The sequence below is a fragment of the Ptychodera flava genome, chromosome 11 (genome assembly GCF_041260155.1).
Source record: "Ptychodera flava strain L36383 chromosome 11, AS_Pfla_20210202, whole genome shotgun sequence".
NCBI lineage: Eukaryota > Metazoa > Hemichordata > Enteropneusta > Ptychoderidae > Ptychodera > Ptychodera flava.
This window is the reverse complement of record NC_091938.1, coordinates 30,568,713-30,591,596: the sequence shown is the minus strand read 5'-3', so window position 1 is coordinate 30,591,596 and position 22,884 is coordinate 30,568,713. Positions and strand designations below refer to the sequence as shown.

General features: G+C 37.9%; 1 protein-coding gene and 1 long non-coding RNA gene across 2 annotated transcripts in view; one reads left to right on the top strand and one right to left on the bottom strand.

Annotated features, from left to right (window-relative positions):
- Positions 1–1,307, top strand: part of LOC139144078 (uncharacterized) — a 65,618-nt gene extending 64,311 nt beyond the window's left edge. Inside the window, exon 4 of the long non-coding RNA XR_011554723.1 lies at positions 283–1,307. This is a non-coding gene — a long non-coding RNA (uncharacterized lncRNA). The remainder of the gene's footprint in view (positions 1–282) is intronic.
- LOC139144077 (uncharacterized) lies at positions 1,295–9,002 on the bottom strand. The gene is made up of 5 exons (XM_070714753.1): positions 8,306–9,002; positions 6,710–6,816; positions 5,649–5,824; positions 3,085–3,202; positions 1,295–2,377 (listed from the first exon to the last, which is right to left on the bottom strand). Exons 1-5 carry the CDS (start codon positions 8,865–8,867, stop codon positions 2,009–2,011), a joined length of 1,332 nt encoding a protein of 443 aa, XP_070570854.1. The 5' UTR covers positions 8,868–9,002; the 3' UTR covers positions 1,295–2,008.
- Between the last annotated feature and the right edge of the window lie 13,882 nt (positions 9,003–22,884).

The following is a 22,884-nucleotide window of genomic DNA, read 5'->3' as shown; positions in this document are numbered from 1 at the left end:
TGAAATAAAGTCGAAGGAGCTGTATTTGATGAGTGAGTGTGTGGCAGCAGTGTTGGACATGGGTGACCAATGAGCTAAAATACTGTAAAATGGACAACAAATTGTTATTGTTGGACAGCCAGGGGAGGTATGCAAAGGTATATTCAAGTCGTGCATTAAACATAGTGAAGAGCTCATAAATTTGTTGGTTTGAACACAAAAAACTAAAAAAAGGCAGGGTGCACATGTGTATGGAAGAATTTCAAACATGTTTCAGTTACTTTGAGTATTTTTTTCTTGCAGATTTGGCCAAGGTTGGCTTGTCTGATCATTCACATGGAAGAACCAATCATGACCGGAACAGAAATGTTCTAGAGATCTCTTTCTGTGGAATGTTTGGAAAAGACATCCATTGAAGCTCATTTTTGATGTTTGTGGTATCTTCACTGTACCTGTCATGACAGTTATGATGTCATGGGAATCCACCATTTTGTATTCTGATGTCAAAGTTACAACATGAAAGTTTTCCCTTGTTGAGAAATGATTGATTGGACTTAAAAAATCTTTGAATTCACATTCTTCAATGTATCTGCAGAACTCATTCACAGAGGCTAGTCTTTGTGTCTCTGATCATTAACTGTATTTCATTACAGAATACCGTGAAAATATTAATTTTCAGAGGATTGAATTTCACTATTTTGATGTTTCAGACCTTTCACTAGGATTTAACTTCGAAGTTTTTGTGATATTACCGTAAAATGTTTGACACAGGCAGTGAATACTAGTGGAATTGTATGATACAAGTTGTACACAGGACTAGTAACTAGATCACAGGACAGATTGATTTGTGTTGACAGTGGTACCAGTCCATGGATTTCATGTACAGTATACATGTCCTCACCTCCGAGAGGTATAACAGTCAAATGTTAGTCATGCATACTGACATACAGAACACAGATCTTGAAGTTTAAAATCAAGTTTTACCAATGTTCTGGCAGTTACAGGACACTGTGAAAGTCTGAATATACAGTATAGATAAAATGTCATCAGTGCTGTTATACCAAACTCATGAATAAAAATACAAATAAGAAACTGACAAGCATGTTAGTATAATTGTATATTTTGAATGTTCATTTGCACAGAACTGCCTATTTTCCTTTGCTTGTATACTTTATTTGTTCCCTATGAGGAATACAAGAGACTAAAAGTAGTACAATAAAGTTGATGAAAGTGACAAATAAATGTTTTTCAAAATATGTCACACATTCAGCTTGGGTTAGTTTCTAATGGCTGAACTAATAAAAAATATCCAATATGTATAAAAGTAAGTGTTGTATCTTTATTCATCTAAACCTTATTGTTTATTTAAGTGTACAAAGTACTTTCACTAACATCTCTTCATGGACAAAGGTAAGATATCAAGTCTTATCATATTGAAAACATGCATAGAACATCGCTACTTGATTATTTTTTTTATCAAGTTGTAACTCAATCTGGCATGGATATGCAGGGTACATGTACATGTATATACTGGGTTTACAATACTTACTTTCTATAGCAGTCTACCACACATCATTATACATGTAAATACACTTCTTAAAGGGCCAGTAATGCTAACTTTTATTATTTTTTCATTATTTTCATTTTGTATATCAATTTTACTCCACAAAGAATGTTGAAACACCCACTATTCAGCCTGTCAACTTAGTGTCTGTATGTGTAAAATGCATTGTTATTGTTTACATTTGAATTCTAGTCCGGACCAGAAGTCACTTTTCAACATTAACAATACAGTTTACACACGTACGGGCCGAGTTGACAAGTTGAACACTGTGTATAGCAACATGCCTTGGGAAGATGAACAAGGAGTTATGATTGACATTCAAAACAAAAATGGTATCAGAAGTTAGCATTCCTAGCCCTTTGAACTTGAAATGCTAAAAAATACACATTTCAGGACATTTCAATATTTCTGCAATAGTATTTCATTTCCACATGGCAGTGTATTACAGAGTGATTTTCAGATTGTCTATGTTGTCTTTGTGAAATACAAAAACAATGCCTTGAATGCCTGATATAGAGTTGATATCATAGATGGGTTGTATATGCCACTGCATTGTATCTTCTCATGTATTAGAAGAGATGGCAGAAGTGGATTTTCAATGGGACACTCAGACATACGGTTCAGAGAAGAACATGACACATGAGATCTGACAAGTAAGATTTCAACATCATTTTCCCTATCTGCACAAGGAGACTGCATAGCATGGACTGATAAGTGATACACTGTCCTGTAGTTCTCATTTCCAAATGAACTGTTTTGTCCGATGGCTACCACATCACTGGCAAGTTGTGGTAAGAATTGCAAAGCATTCTCTGGTTTCTGAAGCACTTTATTCTGTGAAGAAATAAACAAATATATGACGGTCAAGATTCAAAATTACCGAGTAAAGAATCACTGTAATCCTGAGCTGAAAACTACGTCAGATTGTATGCCTTCCCAATCTTAGATGTCATGTGATTATGTCTGTTGCTATTGCCGGAGATAAATCAACACAACACTTGTATGGTATTTGACTTTGTCAATGCCTTAATGTTGTATACAATGTTGATTTTGCTGGACACCCTGCAGAATATTGATAAGCCATCCTGTAATCTTCAGAGCTCTATACCGTATATAGTGGATGCTATTTTGACATTCGGCCTGAGGTCTGTAGAACAAGTGCACACAATCTTATGTTTGAAAATTTGACACAAACATATACAATTTTTGAATTCAACATGAAGTGCCATTCTACCAGCCTTCACATTTAGCATGCATTGCTGAAACTTAAAAATCATGAACAACTCCCATTTTATGGATCGTTTCCCATAATTTTATAGAACTGAGTGAAAGAAAGAAGCCAACATGAATATGAAACATACCTGCTGACTTCTGCAAGTCAACACATTTACATATTGGTATCTAGGTATCTCTTTCTCACTCATACATGTATCTCTGATTACTGAATATCACATAGAAAAGTAAATATCATGTAAATGCACATTAATTTCAAGACTCCTTTCAATGGTTGTATAACAATGTCTATTTTATCAAATACTTACCTCTGTAACGACTATTGTTTGCATCAACCCATTCTTGATACTTCTGACTTCAATGTTACTTTCAACATTGATGGTTTGTCCACATACTTCAATTTCACACGCTGTTGACCCTTGAACTCTGCAATGGTAAAAATCAGACAAGATTATCTACAGAAATGTAAATTTATACTTGTCATTTCTTCCTTAAAAATCATGTTAGTGGATGTCTCAACAAGAAAACAATTTTTGAGCATGTTCAAATTAGTATGTTCTGTTCTGTTGGTTTTAACGATCTTAATCTGAAAGACAGCAACAACTATATTGAGATGGATATCAGTTGTGATGACTGACCAAAAACAGTAATGATGGGCGAGATGGCCGTTCAGAAGAATAGACTAAGAGGTTTTGGATATGGTTATTATAATCATTTGTGCAAATGAAAAGTGAATAAATAAATAAGCAGGTACAATTACAAGCTGCAAATCAACCATGTCAAACCAATTTGAACTGCAAGATTATCATAGTTTTAAGATAATTCAATCAGACTCTGCCTAAACCCATTCAGCCAAAATAAGAAACAGTCAAATTTTAAACTTGGCCAAAAATATAACTTGGTCCAAACTTGGCTCCATTGAAACAAGGTAACGTTGTTCCTATAAAATCAACCAAACCAAAAGCCAATTAACTCAGCCTAAAATCAATGTAGTTTCTCACACCATAAAATAGTACAAGATTGTCCTTCATTGAAATATCATTCATGCACAATGTGTGTAGTTTTCCTGTAAGCTGTACAGCAAATGTGACGTTGGCATTAGCTGATGGATATGGTGGGATACAGAGCAAACATTTGACAAGCAGAGTCTGAGTCGCCAAACCTTGGGAATAGAAGCTGCACAAATATTATAATTTAATGTCAATTCCACAGTGTACCAGAGTATAAGCCTGAGTAAATCTGGTATCAAGCTCTCTCACGAGAATCTAATATTAAATCTGTGCAAGGTTGATTTTGAGTTGTTTTAGGCTACGTTGGCATAGACCAAGTTGGTTTGGAGAGAGTTTATTGTAAAGTACATTGACTGGTCTGGTCAACAAAGTTTTCGGGATGAGAGCGCTAATTGCCATAGATGTCAGAAAGTGTAAGAAAGTGCAAACATTCACACACAACTAACATGTACATGTACTATCTTAAAGAAAAAGCAATGACATGATACCGTAGTAATGAATTAGATACATGTTACCGGTATGCATGGAGCAGGGATCACGTTGGGGCGCGATAACGCGATATTTACGCTCAAAAATCAGAAAAATCGCATTCAGAAAAATCAATTGGGCAAAAAAGTCGCGCCGATAATTCAAATGGCGCGTACGTGATACCTTTACGCGATCTAAATTCATCGGTAACATTTGGCCGGTTTTCAGTACAGAACCACTCATTGTGTCGCCGTAGAGAGCCTTATAATTACGCTAGAAAAAAGCTGTTGCAGAGTTACCCGTTTCAACAGCGTTTGTGATTGGTTGCCAACATGAAGTTTTGCGTTCATTGACAAATCATTGGAGTCGATACAGCAAGTGTTTATTGCTGATGTACAGTGTGTTGTCGTAGCTCAAAATGGCGCTTTCGAAGGAATATTCGTGTCCAGTACGAGTGGTAGTGCGAAGAAAGAAAAAACGAAAATGCACTATTCTGGACTACTGTACTTCCGTTACTCCCGCACTGGAAAGTATGGATTCGACCGCCTCCGATTACAACTACACTCAGAATGACAGTTTTCGGACAGGGTAGTGAATTTCGCCCAAAGCCGTTTCATAAATGACGAGCACAACGAAATCTTATTACCATACCCTTCGAAACTTTATTGTGTTTATCCTCAAACTGTTAACACCGACAGAAGTGGCATTTGAGGGGGTCAAAGTTGCCAAATTTTTGCCCCATGTTGAGCGCGTGTAATCGGACTGCTATCGCAGTGATCGGACGTCGTATTTTGAATGTGATAAGGGGCTAAATATTGATATTTTGAAACTTCGAACCCCGATTTTCAATTTCGATGTGTTTAGAAAACTATGTGGAAATATTTCGTGATAATTAGTTACGTTTAATCCATGGACGACGCAACTATATTTCAACGTGTATAGCGCTTCTAGATATCGGACACGGGCTGTCCCTGTGTGTTGCGTTCTACACCTCGTATTGTACGGTGTGGCTAACTTCACCAAGTTTGTAGCGCCCGAAATAGCTTTTACCCCCAAAAAAATCCAAAACGGGACGGCAGCGTCACCTGACTTAATATGCTGTAGCATGACTTGTAAAACGCTATCAAAACGGAGCGAAGGGCGTATAACGAACAGCATGTCATTAAAGGTCTGAAAACTGAGGTCGTCCGAAAACTGTCTCACTGAGTGTATTGTTATGCAAATTAACCGATATGCAGAAAATCAGGGAAAGTTAGGTCCGGTTCCCACAGACTTTGAAATTCTCCTACTGTTTTTTTTCATGTGCGATTTTATCTCATGCCATTCTTGAGCCAGGGTAATCCCTGCATGGAGGCTGTTTGATTGAAAGAGTGTTAGCCATTTATGATACTTACTTGACAAGCACCATACATCCACTTTCATGTGCTGCAGAGTTAATTACTGCAACCACTAGATCATTTAGTAAATTGTCACTGAGTTCACCCTGTGAATGTGACTTGCAAGCTTCAATCCAACAACAGATAGTGCTAAGGTGAATGTTGCTTGCTGGTTTGTTTGATTTCCTAAAATCCTGTCAATGGAAAAATAAAATATTCAAAAGAATAAATCACCATGGCTTATTCCTAGATACAGGAAACAGTTTCTGTGGCCCTACTCAAGGTAGAGTGTGCCTCAGGGACAGCTATTAGGACTCTCAAACTTTTACAACTCTTTTCTGATATACCACTTGTGGGGGCTCATTTTAAAGCTCTTGGTGATCGAAAATTTTCTAACCATCTGTTTTCGAAAATCAAAACTTATTTTTCTCCATAGGGTTTACAAGGGGATGGCAGCCATTTAAAATTTCAGATATCAGTAAATCTTGGGCAATTTGTTTCTCCAGTAACAAAGTTTGCACGGTGGCACCTGTTTTTGATTTTTGATTTTGAAAGAGAATGGTTGAAAGATTTCTTGAAGAAAGCTAGCGCAACACACAAAGTCATTCACTTTCAAGGTGCATACTACCTTAAATTAGCTAGTATTTGTCACAAAGTGTTGGTAAAAATTCACTTTTTCGGATTGGATCTGTCAGAGAAATTTTTGTTTCAGGATTCTTTTTGTATCAATTCATTCTCAAAGACACCAAAAGTCAAGTAGCCTTTTAGCATAAGGAGGAGCTGGCCTACCTTTCTTCAGAAGCTGCCAGTATGTTTATCAAGAGTAGACATAGTAATGAAAAGTTATGACACACAACACTGTACTTATGCCACGCTGGCTGCTTTGTTTCTGATATAAGATCAATCAGTTTGATGCCATAGTGAAAATGATGAGACAAAAAGCTATCAAAACTCTGTGAATGGACCACTGTGATTTCATGGCAAGATGTTGGGAAAATGAGACACTATTTAACATGGGTATATATTTTTAAATAATTTTCTGTTGACAGACTTAAGCTGACAAAAAATGCAATACTCACATCTATTCCATACATCAGTGTTTTTGAATGATCTGTTTGCAAGTTGAACTTAGAGTTGTATTGATTCACTAATGTAAGGAAGGCATCTGAATTGATCTCTGTGGAATCTGTAAGACATAAAAAACATCAGTATTCCTTCATAAAAGCCAACTGTAATTACACAAACTACACTATTCTTCAGCAGAAGACTCAAGTATTAAATCAAATATGAAAGTCATTTGGTCTGAACACTTCAAAGGATTGTTGCTAGATGTCTTTGATTGAAAATTGAGAACATTTGTTTTGAAAGATGGGTAAGATTCACTGGAGCTGGAGACAAAGTGGAATATTTGAGGTGGCACATAAAAGGAAAGAAATTGTGATGAGGTGATTATTGGAATGAAGGTGTTTTGAAATGACAGTTGAAATGAGTTGACAGTTGGAATGACAGTTGAAATAAAGTGTCAGTAATGAAGTACTTGGGTGGAATAGTTTAACAGTTGGCATGAGGTGCAGTTGGAATGAGTTGACTGTTGGAGTGGGATGACAGTTGGAGTGACAGTTGGCTGAGGCAACTGCTGATAATTCAGACAAGAGTCATTTACAATCAGATGACTGGATAGAGATTTAGTGACTTTGGATGATGTTGCAATATGAGTTGCTGCAATTAAAGTTTTGTTGCTAAATATTGCATTTTGGATGATACTGGCTCCTGTCACCATGTTCTAGCATGTTTCTTAATCTGTTCCTGTGTGAACATTTCGGCATGTTTTGAGATCCAACTTTACATTGTAAATAATGAAGTCTCACACTACCGTTCTCACAATTCCTCAACACATCATTTCTGAAAGATTGTCGAAATATCTGACAAATGATGCTCTTAATTGTTGCATATAGATGCAAGAATTGCAATATAGACATCAATGTGTTTGGGTTTTCCTTTGCACAAGGTGACATGAGAAGAAACAGTTTGAGATAACATTACTACTACTGTGTAAAGTGCTAGCAAAGAACATCAAAGTAAGAATCAGTTGTGAACTGAAGGGCAGCAATTTGACCTTTGGAGGTTGTACAGGGCATGCCGTGATCAGTTTCCTACTTAATGGAAAAATCATCAGATCGTGTGAGGTAGCAGATGGCATGGATAGAAAGGCAGACCGTTTGATTTTTTCAAGGTGGTACAAGATATGAAGTGATCAGTTACCTATCACAGTATCACTGATACTGATACCCCTGATACTATCAGGGGTAGAAAATTTCCCTTGGGGTGGCAGAATGTGTGAATTAAGTGGTCAGTTGCCTACTCAGGGACACACTATTAGATCTTTAGAGTTAGTGAAAGCAACAGATCATAACTTTTGGCAATATTGCACTGCAGACTTTGTTCAAATTTGAACAATTCTCCGAAATTAAGATTTTGCTGTACAGTACTTTGGTAGAGCTCTGTCTTTGTAAATATAGTGACTTGGGGTGAGGGGAGGGGTGGGTGGGGTGTTCTGAATCACTGAATGTGAAAAAGCCTAATATCACCCTGACTCAAACCATGACTTTAGGCATGTACTGAGTATGTTGTCAAATTATGGAGGTACCAAAACCATATTACTATAATCTACTCACGCGGTATCCCTGTTTCTTGATGTAATACGCATGAGCAATTTGAGCAGACGTACTCTTTAAGTCCCTGTTTCACGGCTGCATCAACAAATCCATCAGACAGAAGCATTTCAAAAGCACTGTCTTCAACTTGACTTAGCATTTCGTGCATGTCACGAAGACTTGAAGATAGCCACTTACAGATGACGTCATAGATGACATCATCGGTCCAATGGTCAGTAGTAGTGGGTGACAAAACATTTCTGTTCATCTCACAGTTCAAAGTTGGTGGCGCCTTCAACAAATTACAATGTTTGAAACGCAGTCTTTCCATGTGGTGGATTTCCCATTTGGACGGTGATGGAAAATTTATGTGAGGATGTTGGAATGGTCTACACGTTGTCGGGCGCAAACAGTTTCCCGATTTGTATGCTGTACATTCATTTAGCTGGGCGACGTGTCGATCACGATCGTCGGCCTCAGAGTTCTGGCCAATGGTATTGGCGGGATTTTGAGATGAAGCCGATGCTCGTTGTGCGCTGTTGTCTGCACCATAAGACGCTCTAAAATCTTCACCAGACGCCATGTCATACCTAATGCTGACCGGTTTGACTTTGAAATTCTTGACGATAACTAGTTCTTTGGTTCTTTGGCACCTTGGATCAGAGCTATCCTACAGCACACAGCGCCCTCTGCCAGGGCGAGTGTATCAAAGTTGACCCCAGTTGACCCAGAGTTGAACACTGAACAAGAGGAACGAATGTACTGCCACTGCACTGTGGTTTCCAGCTGTGGATCCACAGCTATGGTGTTTTCGGACGGTATTTCTGCCGTTTACTTTTACGTTGGCGGAGTTAAAAACGTCAAAGTCTAAACTGGACAGTAGAGGGCAAGAATCCCGTCCGAAAACACCACAGCTGTGTGCTTTCAGCCATTTCTGCAATCGCCGGGCAGAGCTAAAGGCAGCCATCAGACCATGGATGTAAAAAATAGATTGAGTGATAGGGTCAGGCGTGTTTGGGTACTCCGTTAGCCCTGCGTAAGATGCTGATTGTTCCCGGCTTTCGTTCTACGGCATGTGCACAGGCCGCACAACATGTAACGCCAATCTTGAAAAGTTTTAGATGGCGATCGAGTTCGAATTGACTTTGTGCAAGTGCAGCAATGGAACTATCCATCAAAAAGGCTATTTTTGGGAGCAATTTTTTGAAGGCAGGGGAAATTTTAACTTTGCTTGAGCAGGAGACATATTTTTAGCTGGCAGGGAGCAGATTTTAGTTTTTTTGGTTTTTTTTGGTCGGGCAGGGCAGATATCGGTTGATTGGCCTCGGGACTGGGATTGAGGAAAAAGCGAGGCGAGGGGACACGGTACGTGAAAGTACCCATGATGCAATGCGATTTGTACACACGGAGATCAGCCTGCCCGTTATCCGCATTGCGCGTAATGCACCCATAGAAACACGATACAATAGTTGAGTACATGCAGCCAAAGTCATCAGGGCGATTGCGATCGCCGCGCCTTGAAAATATTTACACTGACAGTGGAAAGTTTTTCTTGTACGCACGTGTATGTATTTACCATCGGCCAGAGACTTGTACGACACGGTTTTTGTGGTTTCAATAGATATAAAGTTGGAACTTTTAGCACAAATGCGGCGAAGTCTGATACATAGCATGCATTTACCGAGTTACTTGTCAGCTCTGTGCCTACGCGGTGACAGAAACACATTTCGGCAAACGCAAGCTGCACTGAATCGACACCCCTTCCAAACCAGCAAAGTGACGCCGGTTGTGAACGTTTAATAGGCCGCAATTTTCAACAAGCGATCGTGAAAATTCTGTAAACATTTCAGTATCCTGTGAGCTGCGTAGCGCCTTTGTAGTTTTATGTACGGCCAGAGTTGTTTACATCAGCCGGTCCCCGGCAGAAGACCGGCAACCTTATAAAGGCGTCGTAACAAAAAGGTTTTGTCAACAGTTGGCAATGCAAAGCCACGTTCCTGCCTGTTCTAGCCTTTACAGTTCAAGGACCATGCAAAAATGAACATCGATTCATATTTCGTGCGATCGAGAAATTACATGATTAATACCGGTACACAATACACAGATACAGCCGTGTCATTTGTATTTGTTTCAGCGACGTGTCTCGTACGATTTTAATCCCGGCACAAGCAAGCGTAAGCCTGAGTACAGTGCATGTGCATACAAAAGCAAAATTATAACATGGCAAAGTACATTTTTCATTCCGATGTGCCTGTCCGTTTTCAAACTCTATCTCCTTCCTCGATTTTGGGGTCAACATAGGCAAGCAGTATATCGTTGGAATCGTATTTAGTTAAACGACAATACTATGTTGAACATTTCTCAAAATCCACGTTTGTAATCGAGAAATAGCCAAAATATCGTTAAAAATCTCATTTTTCACTAAATAATTGCGCTGAAATTTCCAAATATCGGTCACATAGAAATCTGAGAACATACTTTTACTCGGAGCAAGCATGGCAATGGCGTATGCACTCTTCCAGGCATCATTGATAAAAAACCAGAGAAGAGATAGCTAAAAATATCCCTAAAAAGGTAAAAATATGAAAAGTTAACGGTCATTTTCAATGATATGGATCTTTGGATAGAAAAATGCTATAAAGATCCGGAAAAAAACTGAAAAATGTACGTCTTTCGGGCTATCACTCTGACGTATTTGCGAACGAGGATAAAAGTCATGCGTACGCATTCGACCTCAATTTTCAGCTGGTGGCTATTTTGGGACAGCTTTAGTCATATTTGTAATGGCGCCCTCGGTGGTAGAATGGCGATCTCTGTGTGTACGAATCGAGTTGCATCATGGGATAAACCACGTACTGTGGGGGACAGGGGAAAATCGAGGGTTTTTGTTTTTGTTTTTGTTTTTTTCATCACAGGCAGGAAAGCTTCATGTCAGGGGAACGATAAAATTTTAAAGGGAAATTTTTTCTGGGCAAGGGAAATCGACGGTTTTTTTTCTGTTTGTTTGTTTGTTTGTTTGTTTTGTTGGTTTTTGTTTTGTTTTTTTGCCACAGGGCAGGACAGCTTCAAAAATTGACAATGGGGAGGGCCCAACAGGCAAAAATATAAGATGAATTTCGAGTGTGGGAGGGTAAGTCGAAAGTTTTCAGTTGGAGAGCACATTGTGAACAGCGAATTAATTACCCTCTGGACTTAAAATTAGTCAGTTCACATTGCTTGTCATGCACAATCTCTCCTTTAAAATTGCATTATTCGTTGGCTGCATTTGTTTGTGCCCAAGCACGGTCCCTGTGGAGGGCCTGTCCCAATTGAGTCATTAAAGTTTTATTAAACTGTCATTTTCAGGTGCAAAGAGTACAGTTGACCATCGATATGAGGTTACAACGATTCTAACATGATTGCACACGAAGGCGATATTCGTTGATAATGCGACCCCGTTTGTGCCTTGTGCGTACACTGCAGATCTGCTGTTTCATGTGGGCAATTCTACCCTTGGTATACCGGTAAGCGGTATGTAGGGCATCGCGAAAGCCACACGACCCAGCCCACCAAGGCTACAATTATTGCAGCTCCAATCTTGGAATTGCCTATAGGCCTACACGCCAGAATCCTACAGTATTTGGCAGTAACCGAAATTAACTTCTCTTGCTCCTCATCTGGCAACTTGAAAAGTAAGTAAAACTTGTCAACGGGAGTTTTCTGATAGCTTTCTGGGTATATGGGTAAGGGGCGAACCATTTGATATCCTGGGGGTTTGGAAGATTCGGGGGGATTCCGAGAGGTTGCCTTTGAAAACAGTTAAGTCAGGAATTGCAGGAAAATATAAAAAAAATTGCCAGCACATCTGAAGTAAAAAAAGAATGTACGGACAGTCACTTAAAACATAGCCCTGACTACGATGCTGTGTGTTCCCGGCGTTATACGGCCTCACACCGTACTTAACCGGGAACACTAAGCATCCGATCGTACGCAGAGCTACTCAAAGCACAGACACTCCAAAACTTGGAGGGTAGTGTGCGTCTCGAAAATAAAAGACTTATACTTTTAGTCAATCTTTCTTCGAAGAATCTTTCAGGCATTCGTTTTCAAAATCAAGAATGAAAGTCGAGGGTCACCATGCACTTTTGATACTAGAAACAAATTACCCAAGATTTACCGTAACATATATTTGAAGTTCAAAATGGCCGCCATCCCTATTTAACTCAATGGAGATAATAAAATTATCGATTTCAAAAAATCTATTAGGGTGAACATTTTTCTTGCACCAAGAGCTTTAAAATTAGCCCTAACAAGATACCTGTCCCCGAGGCGCATTCTACCTTTCAAAAAAACATAGGCCTACGGCAAGTATTGACATTTCAGCGCGCAAAAATTCCTCTGAGAGGGGAAGTGAAAAAGTCACGCAAGAATTCATACAGTTGAAAAAAATAATTCAAGATCAATTAAGGGAGAAAAATTAATGCTCCAGAGCCAATTTTCCAAGTCACTCAATGATATCAAGTAATCTACCCCTAAGCATGAGGCAAAGATATGGTTCAGTCATAGCTAGGGACTGTGGAGAAAGGGAGACTGAAAGATTTCCTGGTAGAAAGACAGAAAAGCTACAAATCGTTGAGAGAGGGCATTTATGAACAGAGATTATCCCTTCGAGACTTAATTCATTGAATTTGCCAGAACAGCGTCTTATATGGGGCGTAAAGGTGCATCTTACGTGTGATATACCCCTGGTTATAATTAACAACAATCGGCTGTCCCTAATTTTGTCGGAACTGCCGCAAATCTACCACGTTTCACCGCTACTAAGTTCAAACGTGTCGCAATCTTAGAACTTCACGCTTAATTTTGTGTCTATAATATATGTCTCTGTGAGAGTAGTCCTTTGCACATCCCAGAAATTCAAATCTTACAATTCAAATCTCAACACTGAGAGTGAGAGGGGGACAGAGAGAAAGACCAAGAGAGACAGACAGACAGACGGGAAGAGAGAGGGGGAGAGAGAGGCAGACAAGATGGGTAAGGGAGGATAACGCTCGCCTTCAATCTGGCTCACAGTCTGAACAAGCACAGTATAGTTATAGCAAAGAAGAAAGACACATACGAGTAGATCAATTGAGTCATCGTCAATTCATATTGTGTGATTGGGCATCTGACGTAAAAACTACTAAAACAGCTTTGTCTCTCTTCTTGCGTCTTATTTGGTAAATAAATTTGTTGAAAAATAAAAGTTAAATGGTATAAAAATTAAACTTCTGTCGTACGTACACATGCCAGCGGCGAAAAGTTAAGGCATTATTCAACGTCATATTCGGGGAATTTTTTTTATTCGCGCATGAAACATTTTTCGCGTAGGCCTCTACTGCTTGTAAAAAAAGATATGAAGAATAATTTTTTGTGTAAATTTTCTTTCTATAGTTATGAGAAGTGGGGACTGGCAAAACTTTGCAATGTCAAAAAGTTCAATGTTGAAGTTTTAAATAATCCCGTGGATTTGTAAATAGGGCTTTGTGTATTCATTTCTGAGAGTACAGACTTCACTGAAATATACATGTGCTCTTGTCGAATAGCTAGCCGGGAACCAGCCATTAATTATAGTCGGTTGCAGTGTGAAAGAGACGGTTGACTTTTGTAGTGTGGAAGTTTACTCCTCGCGGAGCTTTTAAATTCTTTCTTTTAAACTCTGAATCTCGTGTTTAATAGGAGAACACATGCAGGGAACTTGATATCGGAAAATTGCTGCTAATTTGAATTCCACGAATAGAAGAGCCCGTTACAGTTGTCGATTCGAAGCTTTAAGTGCCAAAATTGCGTGATGTTTAAAATTTGGATTTAATCGGCCGATGAAACAGTTTTCGGCAATGTCTTTGTACAGGATTGGTCCTTCAAGTTGTTATTCCAGGGGATGAGGTTACTCTTAATATTTTCGTAAGGGGGTGTGCTTGCCAAGTTGAAACATATGCCCGAGAACTCCAAAAATTGACCCGTTGTTAGAGATTTTAATCAGACTTACTGTTAGGGTAATGAGTAATTTCGTCGGGGCTATGAGACATTTATTGATCATAACTTCTGGACAAATATTGTTTGCAGTACCCTGGGACCACATAGACTGTGGTTTTGTTATAGATTGTCGCCCACGTGCACGGTCAGGTGATTGAAACTTTAACAGCTCAATTGCGTCATCCATACCGTATTATCCGGCAAAACAGGCAAGCTATATTTTCAAATTTACGGGATATCTTCAGGTCATCTACTGTTACATTGTTTGCATGTTGACCTAATGAAGTTTTCCTAAGGCATGGAGGCATTTTCTATCAACTCATATGTGTGATTTTTTCTGATCACGACCCACGTGTAGTTTTTTTGTGTGAAATATTGAGACATTCGGGCGGCACATGCCTATGTATATTCTGTTGGAGTATCCCATCCCGGGCTGTCAACACAGGGTATACAGTTTGTTTGGTGCAATTGAATAAGGGGAGAACCATTTGATTTCGGGGGGGGGGGCGCTGGAGGAAATGGGTATGCAGCATTTGTGGCAGCATTTTTTTCAATTGTCTGTCTTGCATCATTTTTTTTCCTACATGTGGAAGCAAGACACATTTTTTTTCGTGATTACTAGATTTTTCAGACGGGATTCTTGCCTTTGCTGGTTTTGACTTTTATGGCGGGGTTAAAATCTCAAAAAGTAAAAACCAGTCCGTAAAGGGCAGGAATCCCGTCTGAAAAAAAAACACAGCTAAGCTTATGGACCCACTGGCACTGCTAAGACCATAGTCTAGATACTAGAGGGCATGAAAATTCAGTGGGAGGACACATGTTCCGTGTATGCCAGTGGGAGGGCAGTTACGAACAGCTCTGCTTTCCCCTGCAAAGTTTAGGTCAAGGTCAAAAACAAGTAAAATTGGTATAAGCTTAGGCCTACCAGCCTCAAAACATATTTTGTGATATGATTTTTGCGAAATTGATGAAATTTACCAGTTGGCAGCACCTGTATAAATCCTTATTGGCAATTATATCATAGTCCAACGTATAAAAATTAAAAAAACGATAGCAACAAAGCACCTGTGCTGAGACACCCCTATCCCCGCCCCATCCCTGGGGACGGACGGACATGGTTTGTGGTTAGTTTCAGCTTGAGTCCGCGGCCGCGCCCGCGCCTGCATGTGTACACTGCGCTTCTATCATTGCGCAACACAAATTGTCGTCTGCTACAGTGCTACACAGAACACAGACGCACGGACTGTGACAGACACGATGTTACAGACGTGCCACTAGGGCTTCTTCTCCAGTTTCCTACTTGGTCTATGGTTACATCAGCACGCGAACACCAACATGCCCCTGATCTTACGAAACAAGACATCAATACGGTAAGTTATGTGTTCTGAAAGGTGAATAGTCCAACACTTCGAAATGGATCTAGTTTTAAAATTAAATCGGGAGAGTCGAGGAAGGCTTAAAAAAATTCGAAAGTGGCAAAGCTCTGCAGAAAGCCAGTACCTGTAAATAAATTACTAGTATATGAAGTTTACGAAGACAAAAGCAAAAACAACGGCACACTTTCGAAAAATGACTATCTTGTTTGTATTGAAAAATCTCATCAACACAAGCGAATGTAAGGCTAACAAGGGAATATGACGCATTTTTTCCAAGCCATGTCAAATTCCCAACCCGAAGGCTACAAAAGTATGTGAAATACCCGAGGGGGAAAATAGATGTCATATCATGTGTAGATGATTTTATAGGACTTTGATATCAGTCAAAATTTAAAAACCACCATTTTGCAGCATTGTCAACCCCCTCCCCCGTCCAGGCATACACATGCCACACTGCCCCAGGGCCTGGTGGTAGGTGCATAAAGGTAATGTCAATATGTTGTACAGAATACTATGATGTATATCATTTGGTCAGATTATTCATGCATTACTTGTTGAGGACCTTTGTGGAAATAATTGTCATAAAAGTAATTTGGACATATTTCATTGGAGAGTGAAATTTGGCTAAAATTATCGTATTTAAAGATAAAATTTACAGTCCTGTGATGGAAGGACTTTCATAAAATCAAAGCTGACGATGTATTTGCTCTGCAAAAGGAGAGAATGGCAAAATAGTATTTTTTTCCTTTCTGAGGTAGCATGACAAAATGTGAAATTTTCAAGGAAAACAACTTATGGAAATCCTCTATTACACTTCTGCAGGCAACGTATTGACAAAGCTGATGCAAAGAACTTCAAGCTGAGGCTTGACAAAATTTAGTTAGCAGTCAAGTGTAAATTTACTAATCTTTAGAATAGATGTGAGATTTTGGTCCTCAACTTTCATGCTCAAATGTCACAAATGTTTGTATATTTGATGAAAGTTTGAGGTTAAATAGGCCCTACATCTTATTCTGGACAGCATACACCACGGAGTGTGGAGAATATTCATGGCATAATTAAGATAATGGGATTTTGGAAGATTCAGAGAGATTTTGATGGCTGAGTGACCAGATCTCTCATACATGGTAATAGTACTTGCTAGTCATCAGTCTGATTCTAAAGATTATTTATTGTAATTCATGTGCTAGTAATATTCATGCATATACCAAGCAGGTTAAGGCGATACCGAAGGATTCAAATTGCTAAGCAACGGTTGCTAAGGGTAATTTCCAAAATCAATCAAAATGCAAAGTTTTCATGGTTTTCTTTGCATAATAAAGATTTACACTACAGAACTATACGATTCCAAAAGATGCACGTTTGTTGCGCGATTGGTCTGTGACGTCACACATATACACATTTTCACAGCTCTACTTTAAAACATTTCAGCTCCTACAAATTTGCACCAAATTTTTCAAAATTTCAGAATATAACACATGAGATATCTGTTTAGAGCCCCTAGCATGGGATAGATTATCTGTTCAAGAACAAATGATTTTTGAACAGGAAAATATCTTTGTCATTTTGTGAAATTTTGAAGAGTTTTACGGCGATATCTCATAAATGGTCCAGAATTGTTAGAAATGCATGCTTATCTATATTCTCATGTATGACTTCAATAACCCTACCAAAAGTCAGCTAAATTGGTTAACAATTGAGAGAGTTGAAAGATTTTGAGCATTTTCAAAATACCAGGAGTCGAACGGTAAGATTGTGCACGTGCAAAAGTGCATGTTAGGAACATTGCCAGCGATAGCAACCAACACACGCTTTGAATCCTTCGGTATCGCTTTAAAACACATTGGCAAGTAACACAGTGAGGTTAAACTATATGAGATTTTGATTGGCATCTTGCACAACATGCTGGAGAGATTAAATAAAGAAGCCTAGCCATTTTAATGCCAGCTTGTATTTTGAAAAGGACTGATGGCAAGATATTGTTGCACATATTTTAGTCTGGTCCGGCAGTACTTGTAATTAACTTTAACATGTTGCAGAAAACTTAAATGCAATCTTCACAATGTTGAAATTTGCATTCTTAGTTTTGATTGTATGCTATCTCATTGCGTCGCAAACAATTTTACATTTGCCATACATCAGATGAATGTCAATGGAAATTATTTTTTCATTTAATGAGAACTGTGTTGACTGTTGTATCCAGAAAGTAATAATGAGATTGAAAAGATCAAACTTGCTTTATGATTCAAATTATTTATTCAATTTCCTAAAAAGCTTCAGAAGCTTACATTAACATTGAGGACAGAGCAAAACAAGACTTTAAAACCTTTACCACTTTGTGATAAAGTACTGATAGTATGACCAAAAGCTGTATATTGGCACTACCTGTAGTACATAAGGATGAATATCCATTTCCCATCCAACTTGCGAGATACATTTGTATTATGTGAAAGCACCATCACAGCAAAATGAACATTCTTCTATTGAACCTTTAGTGTTTGATATTTTGAGATATAACAAAAGTAGTATGCCATAATCTTCAACATATACCCTACTTGAAAGATGGTGGAAAGTAAACCTACTGCTTTTGTATACATTGATTCAAGCTCCATAGCTACATCTTTTGAAGTATTTTCAAGGATTTACGTTTTGTTTGTAAAAATAGTTTCCCATTCTCTTTTCAACATTGTGTTGGAATGCCTGTTTTCAACACACCCTGTGTATATGCAATCATTATATTCAACATTATTGTTGACAACTGAATTCTGGTGTGACTTGCAGAATTCATTGTGTATTGTGCAAGATGCGATATGTTGGCAAGGCTGATGCTTGTTTTTCAACACACCTGGACTTTTGAGAGAAGCATTTGTACTTGTAAAGGGGAAAGAATACTTTCAAAAGTAACGCCTATTTTCTTTTCACTGATCTTTTGTAGTGACTGGTATTCTAAGGGTATTTCTATATAGTAAAACAAAATAATACGTTTTCTATAACTTGTCATAATTATACCCATGACAACAGTTTTCAACTAGTTAGTACCAGGACTATTCCCCATCATCCATAAATGAGCTAAAATGTAGTAATTGTCTCATTGTGTAGATGGTGTTAATAAGAAATTTGCTGTATCAAATAATCCATATACTATTAAACTGCCCTCTGACCTAATGACTGCACTTTATCACAACAAATAAAAAAAGAGAAGCTGAAGAGTATAACATTCACATCCATCTAGAAATTGAAAGTATTAACACCTTTGCCAATATTTTGCTGAAGGAAACTTTAAACTATTCTTTCATAATCAAAAACATAAATTGGGGCACAGAGTGAAAAGATTAGAAGCACATTTGCACTAAAAATTCACTGATACTGATTTACCTGTAACCAGGTTCGCAATAATCATTGCTGACAATGCATTTGAGCCAAACCATGATGGCGAAAGGATTAACTCTATGGGAAATGACTACTTTCCAATTAAGGAAATGAGATGGTGAAAAATTAAATTGCTCCACTGGCTGAAAGATGTGTCCATATAAGCAGCAGACCAGAAAAGCATTGTAAAAATTTGAACAGCCCAAGAAACAGTCCTCCAGTTGTATTCTTGTTTAAACCAACAAAATCTTTAGGGCTGTCTCCAGAACTCAACCAGTGACTGCAACTTGAATGGTTTTAAAAAGACTACACCTACAATGATTCTTGTGAATTAGGCAAAAAACCCCTGTTTCTGGTCACTGCACACGTCATTTCAGAACCTGCACACCATGTCTTTTTGGGGGTTTACATACTCATCAGTACAGCTATCCTTGATATCCCTGTTTGCATGTCCAAAAATGCTAGAAAATATATATTATGCAGCCAGTTAAAAAAAGACAATAACTTTTGCATGGATAGTGCTAAACCAGCATTGTTAGGAATTAAAAACAGAAGAAAAAAAGAAGAAAAAAAGAAAACCACATTGCCACATTACTTATGCTGATTGTCACGGACTAGAACATTCTTTTTGACCTTAAAACTCTTTACTCTATGCATTCTAACTTCATCTAGTACCATCACCTTGGTTTTTGCGCATAGACTGGAATGCCAGGTACAGCATTCTGTGCCACAAAAGCTTACAAAACAGCTGACATTGGTAAAACAAATGAATTTAAGCTTGAGAAAGTACATTACAGTGAAGTGTTATTTCCATCAATTTTTCCAGATTAAATGTTTTCTTTTCGAATAAATGATAACATACCCTGGACAAGCACTCTTTCATCACATTCTCAGAAATTAACACTCTCTTAATGAATGCCTGAATATTAAAGCTGTCTAAAAATACTAACTTGGTAACATTATATGTAATTCTATTACAGCTTTGTCAATACCAGTAAATTTTGTGACGTCATACTCTCAGATTAATACTGATAATGTATCTGATTGTCCAGCATTGTGGCCTCAGATATTTTCTACATCTGCAAATTCACTGGCATCGCCAAAGCTTGAAACATTAGCTACAACGTACCCCCTCCCAATCCATTATAGACTCCAGCAAACTTTGCATCCCATAATCTACTTGGCTTTGCTTCATACATTGTGTCTTACGGGCAGGAAGGGGCACATTATTGCTTAAACGGTGGTTAAGAAGTAAAACATCTTAACTTCTACTTTAGTTACAAGATCACACCACTGGAGTAGCAAGAAAAGAAAGAGTAGCAGTTAATCTGTACTGATATCATTATACTGACTCTAAGCATATTAATGATAGTTTTGAACACTTGGTTCAAATATTGATGAGCCTGTCAAATCATATTATTTTCAGAAAGGAGTAATTTCCTACATGTGGAAGTATTTTAAAAGGAAAATGTATGAATAAACCAGCCAGAACAAATCCATTGACGTGATCTCCTTCTGGCTCAAAACTTTTAATGGTCACCTTTTTCAGGTAGGTACGTTATTCTAATACAGCAATGACTATGATGGTAATATATCTTGCAAAGGTTAACAAGCTAAAGATTGCATGCACAAAGACTGCTGTCAAGTCTACGCCATATACTGTTGTCATGATCTAAGAAATGTGAAGACATCAGTGCAATGAAATCAAAGCTCAAAATTTGGTTATTGTACGTGACTTACAAAGAATAGCGTCCTATTTGATATACATGTACCTTCACTGCAGCACACCCTGACACAAATTATGCTTTGCAAGTCATTTGCCATGCAAATGACACACAGGTATTTTGACTCCTTAACATGTATTCATGTGTATCTTAACAGGATGTCAAGAAATGTCACAGAACGCACTGAAGGCTTCTTGACTAAGCTATCTCAGTCTATACTATTGTAAAAGTAGTTATGACTAATTTATGTTAAAAATTTGCTTCTGCACTAAAGAGTTTTAGTCATCATATCAGCATGAACAAAACACTTAAAGGGAGGCGGTTGTTGGTACTGTGCTCAAAGGTTGTATGGGACTCATACAACCACTGTAAACATTGCATCCCGGGTACATTGGCAATTGATGAAAAAGAAATGATGTTTGTCACAATGTACACTGTAATATTAAATGTTGCAGATGTGTTGAGGCAAATGCATCTACCTATTGTGCATGAAGTACATTGTTTGTAAGAAAGTTGCAAAGGCACAGTTCCAACAACTATTTCCCTTTAATCATACACTTTTGATCAAACTTATTATGAGGAAAATCTAATATGAGTTAATTAATCTTTGTCACAGTTACAGACTTTATTAATGTCACTTCCATTTGTATTGCTCGAGTAACTTCAAAATTCCTGTTACTTAAAACTTACCGAAAATTTTAGAGTGAAGGCCAGTAATCTAAAGACTACTGCTTACTCTTGAAATAAGCTCCCTATTTGATTACTACATATTAAGAAGGATAAAGAAGAATCCTGACAGTACACATCAGTCTGTCAAATAAGAAACTGTCAAGCAAATACTATTCAATGCTCTTTCACGTATCTGCTATCAGACTAACCATGACATTTCTGTAGCTTATAGCCAAATGCATAGATTTTAGCAGAAGTATCACAACAACAAGACTAGTCTATCTATACACACAAGATCTGGTTCTAAAAAGAAAAACTGATAAGAAATGTTGCAAGTCATACTTGTCAAATGCATAACTGCTTCATATTCAAAGCTGTACAAATTTACACTTGTACTGTTTGCAACTCTCAGTACTCACATATTTGCGACTAATATACTGAGAAAGTAAATTTAAACAACAGTATTTATACTGCTTCATGTTTTTAGTCATCAAGACTAACTTTTACAGTTAAATGAGTTAAATGTACAATAAATGTATCACGTGAAACACCACACACACATTTGTAACCCTTCTTGTCTAGGGCACTGTTGAGGTTCCCTATGATTTGCCAACTTGTTCAACATACAAAGGTTGTATAAAAATACAGTAGAAGATTTTCAAAGGAATCTGGGTAAGTTACAATACAACACCCAGCAGAATTACCTTTTACATCTTGATGTTAGAGCCTGTTATTCACTTAAAATGACAAAAACACTACAGACACAATAAAGGTATGATATATTACTTGCCAGGAGTCACTAACTATTGCTTTTTATAAAGTAAAACCTGCCTTGCATTCTATGAATTAGGCTCTGAATACAATCAAGCTTTTATATTCAAAAAAATAACACAAATATTGTTTGTGATGAGTCTTTATGTTAGGCTTCCTTTGACAAATGATTAGAAACAACTGAGCAGATGAAAATCTTTTAATTTCTGGAAGCAACTGCAACACCCATGAGCTAATTTTTTGGTAAAATTTGTGTGTTAAACTATCTGGGGTGTGTGCTTACAGTTTGACCAAAGTCTATAAGAATATGTCAACACCGCAGATAAAGGAATACAGTTCCTTATATGAACTGTGGTTGAGAATATCACTAGTGCTATTACTGTGAAGTTTTGGGGCATTTGGTTTTGTAAAAGAGGTCACATTCCATTGTGAACCATTGAAATTAATTTGATTGTGAGCCTCTTCATGCAATGGTTTGATACAAAGCCAAGCATCATGTTAATCTCAAATTTTCTGACACAATAAATATTTCCATTGTTTTATCACCTATGTGTGCATGCATAACGGATTTGCAGTTAGGATTGTCTATACATGAAGGTTACATCTTGCAAATTAAGACAATAAACATTGTGGCAGTTGTGAAACAGCCTACAGTACAGGGAGAAATCATCTTGAATTGAAATAATGTTTTACTTAT

Coding starts and splice junctions, on each gene's coding strand:
- LOC139144077 (XM_070714753.1), bottom strand. CDS start 8,867: ATGGCGTCTGGTGAAGATTTTAGAGCGTCTTATGGTGCAGACAACAGC. Junction 5,825..6,709: donor CACTGATGTATGGAATAGAT/GTGAGTATTGCA, acceptor TTCCATTGACAG/GATTTTAGGAAATCAAACAA. Junction 3,203..5,648: donor GGATGTATGGTGCTTGTCAA/GTAAGTATCATA, acceptor TTACCATTGCAG/AGTTCAAGGGTCAACAGCGT.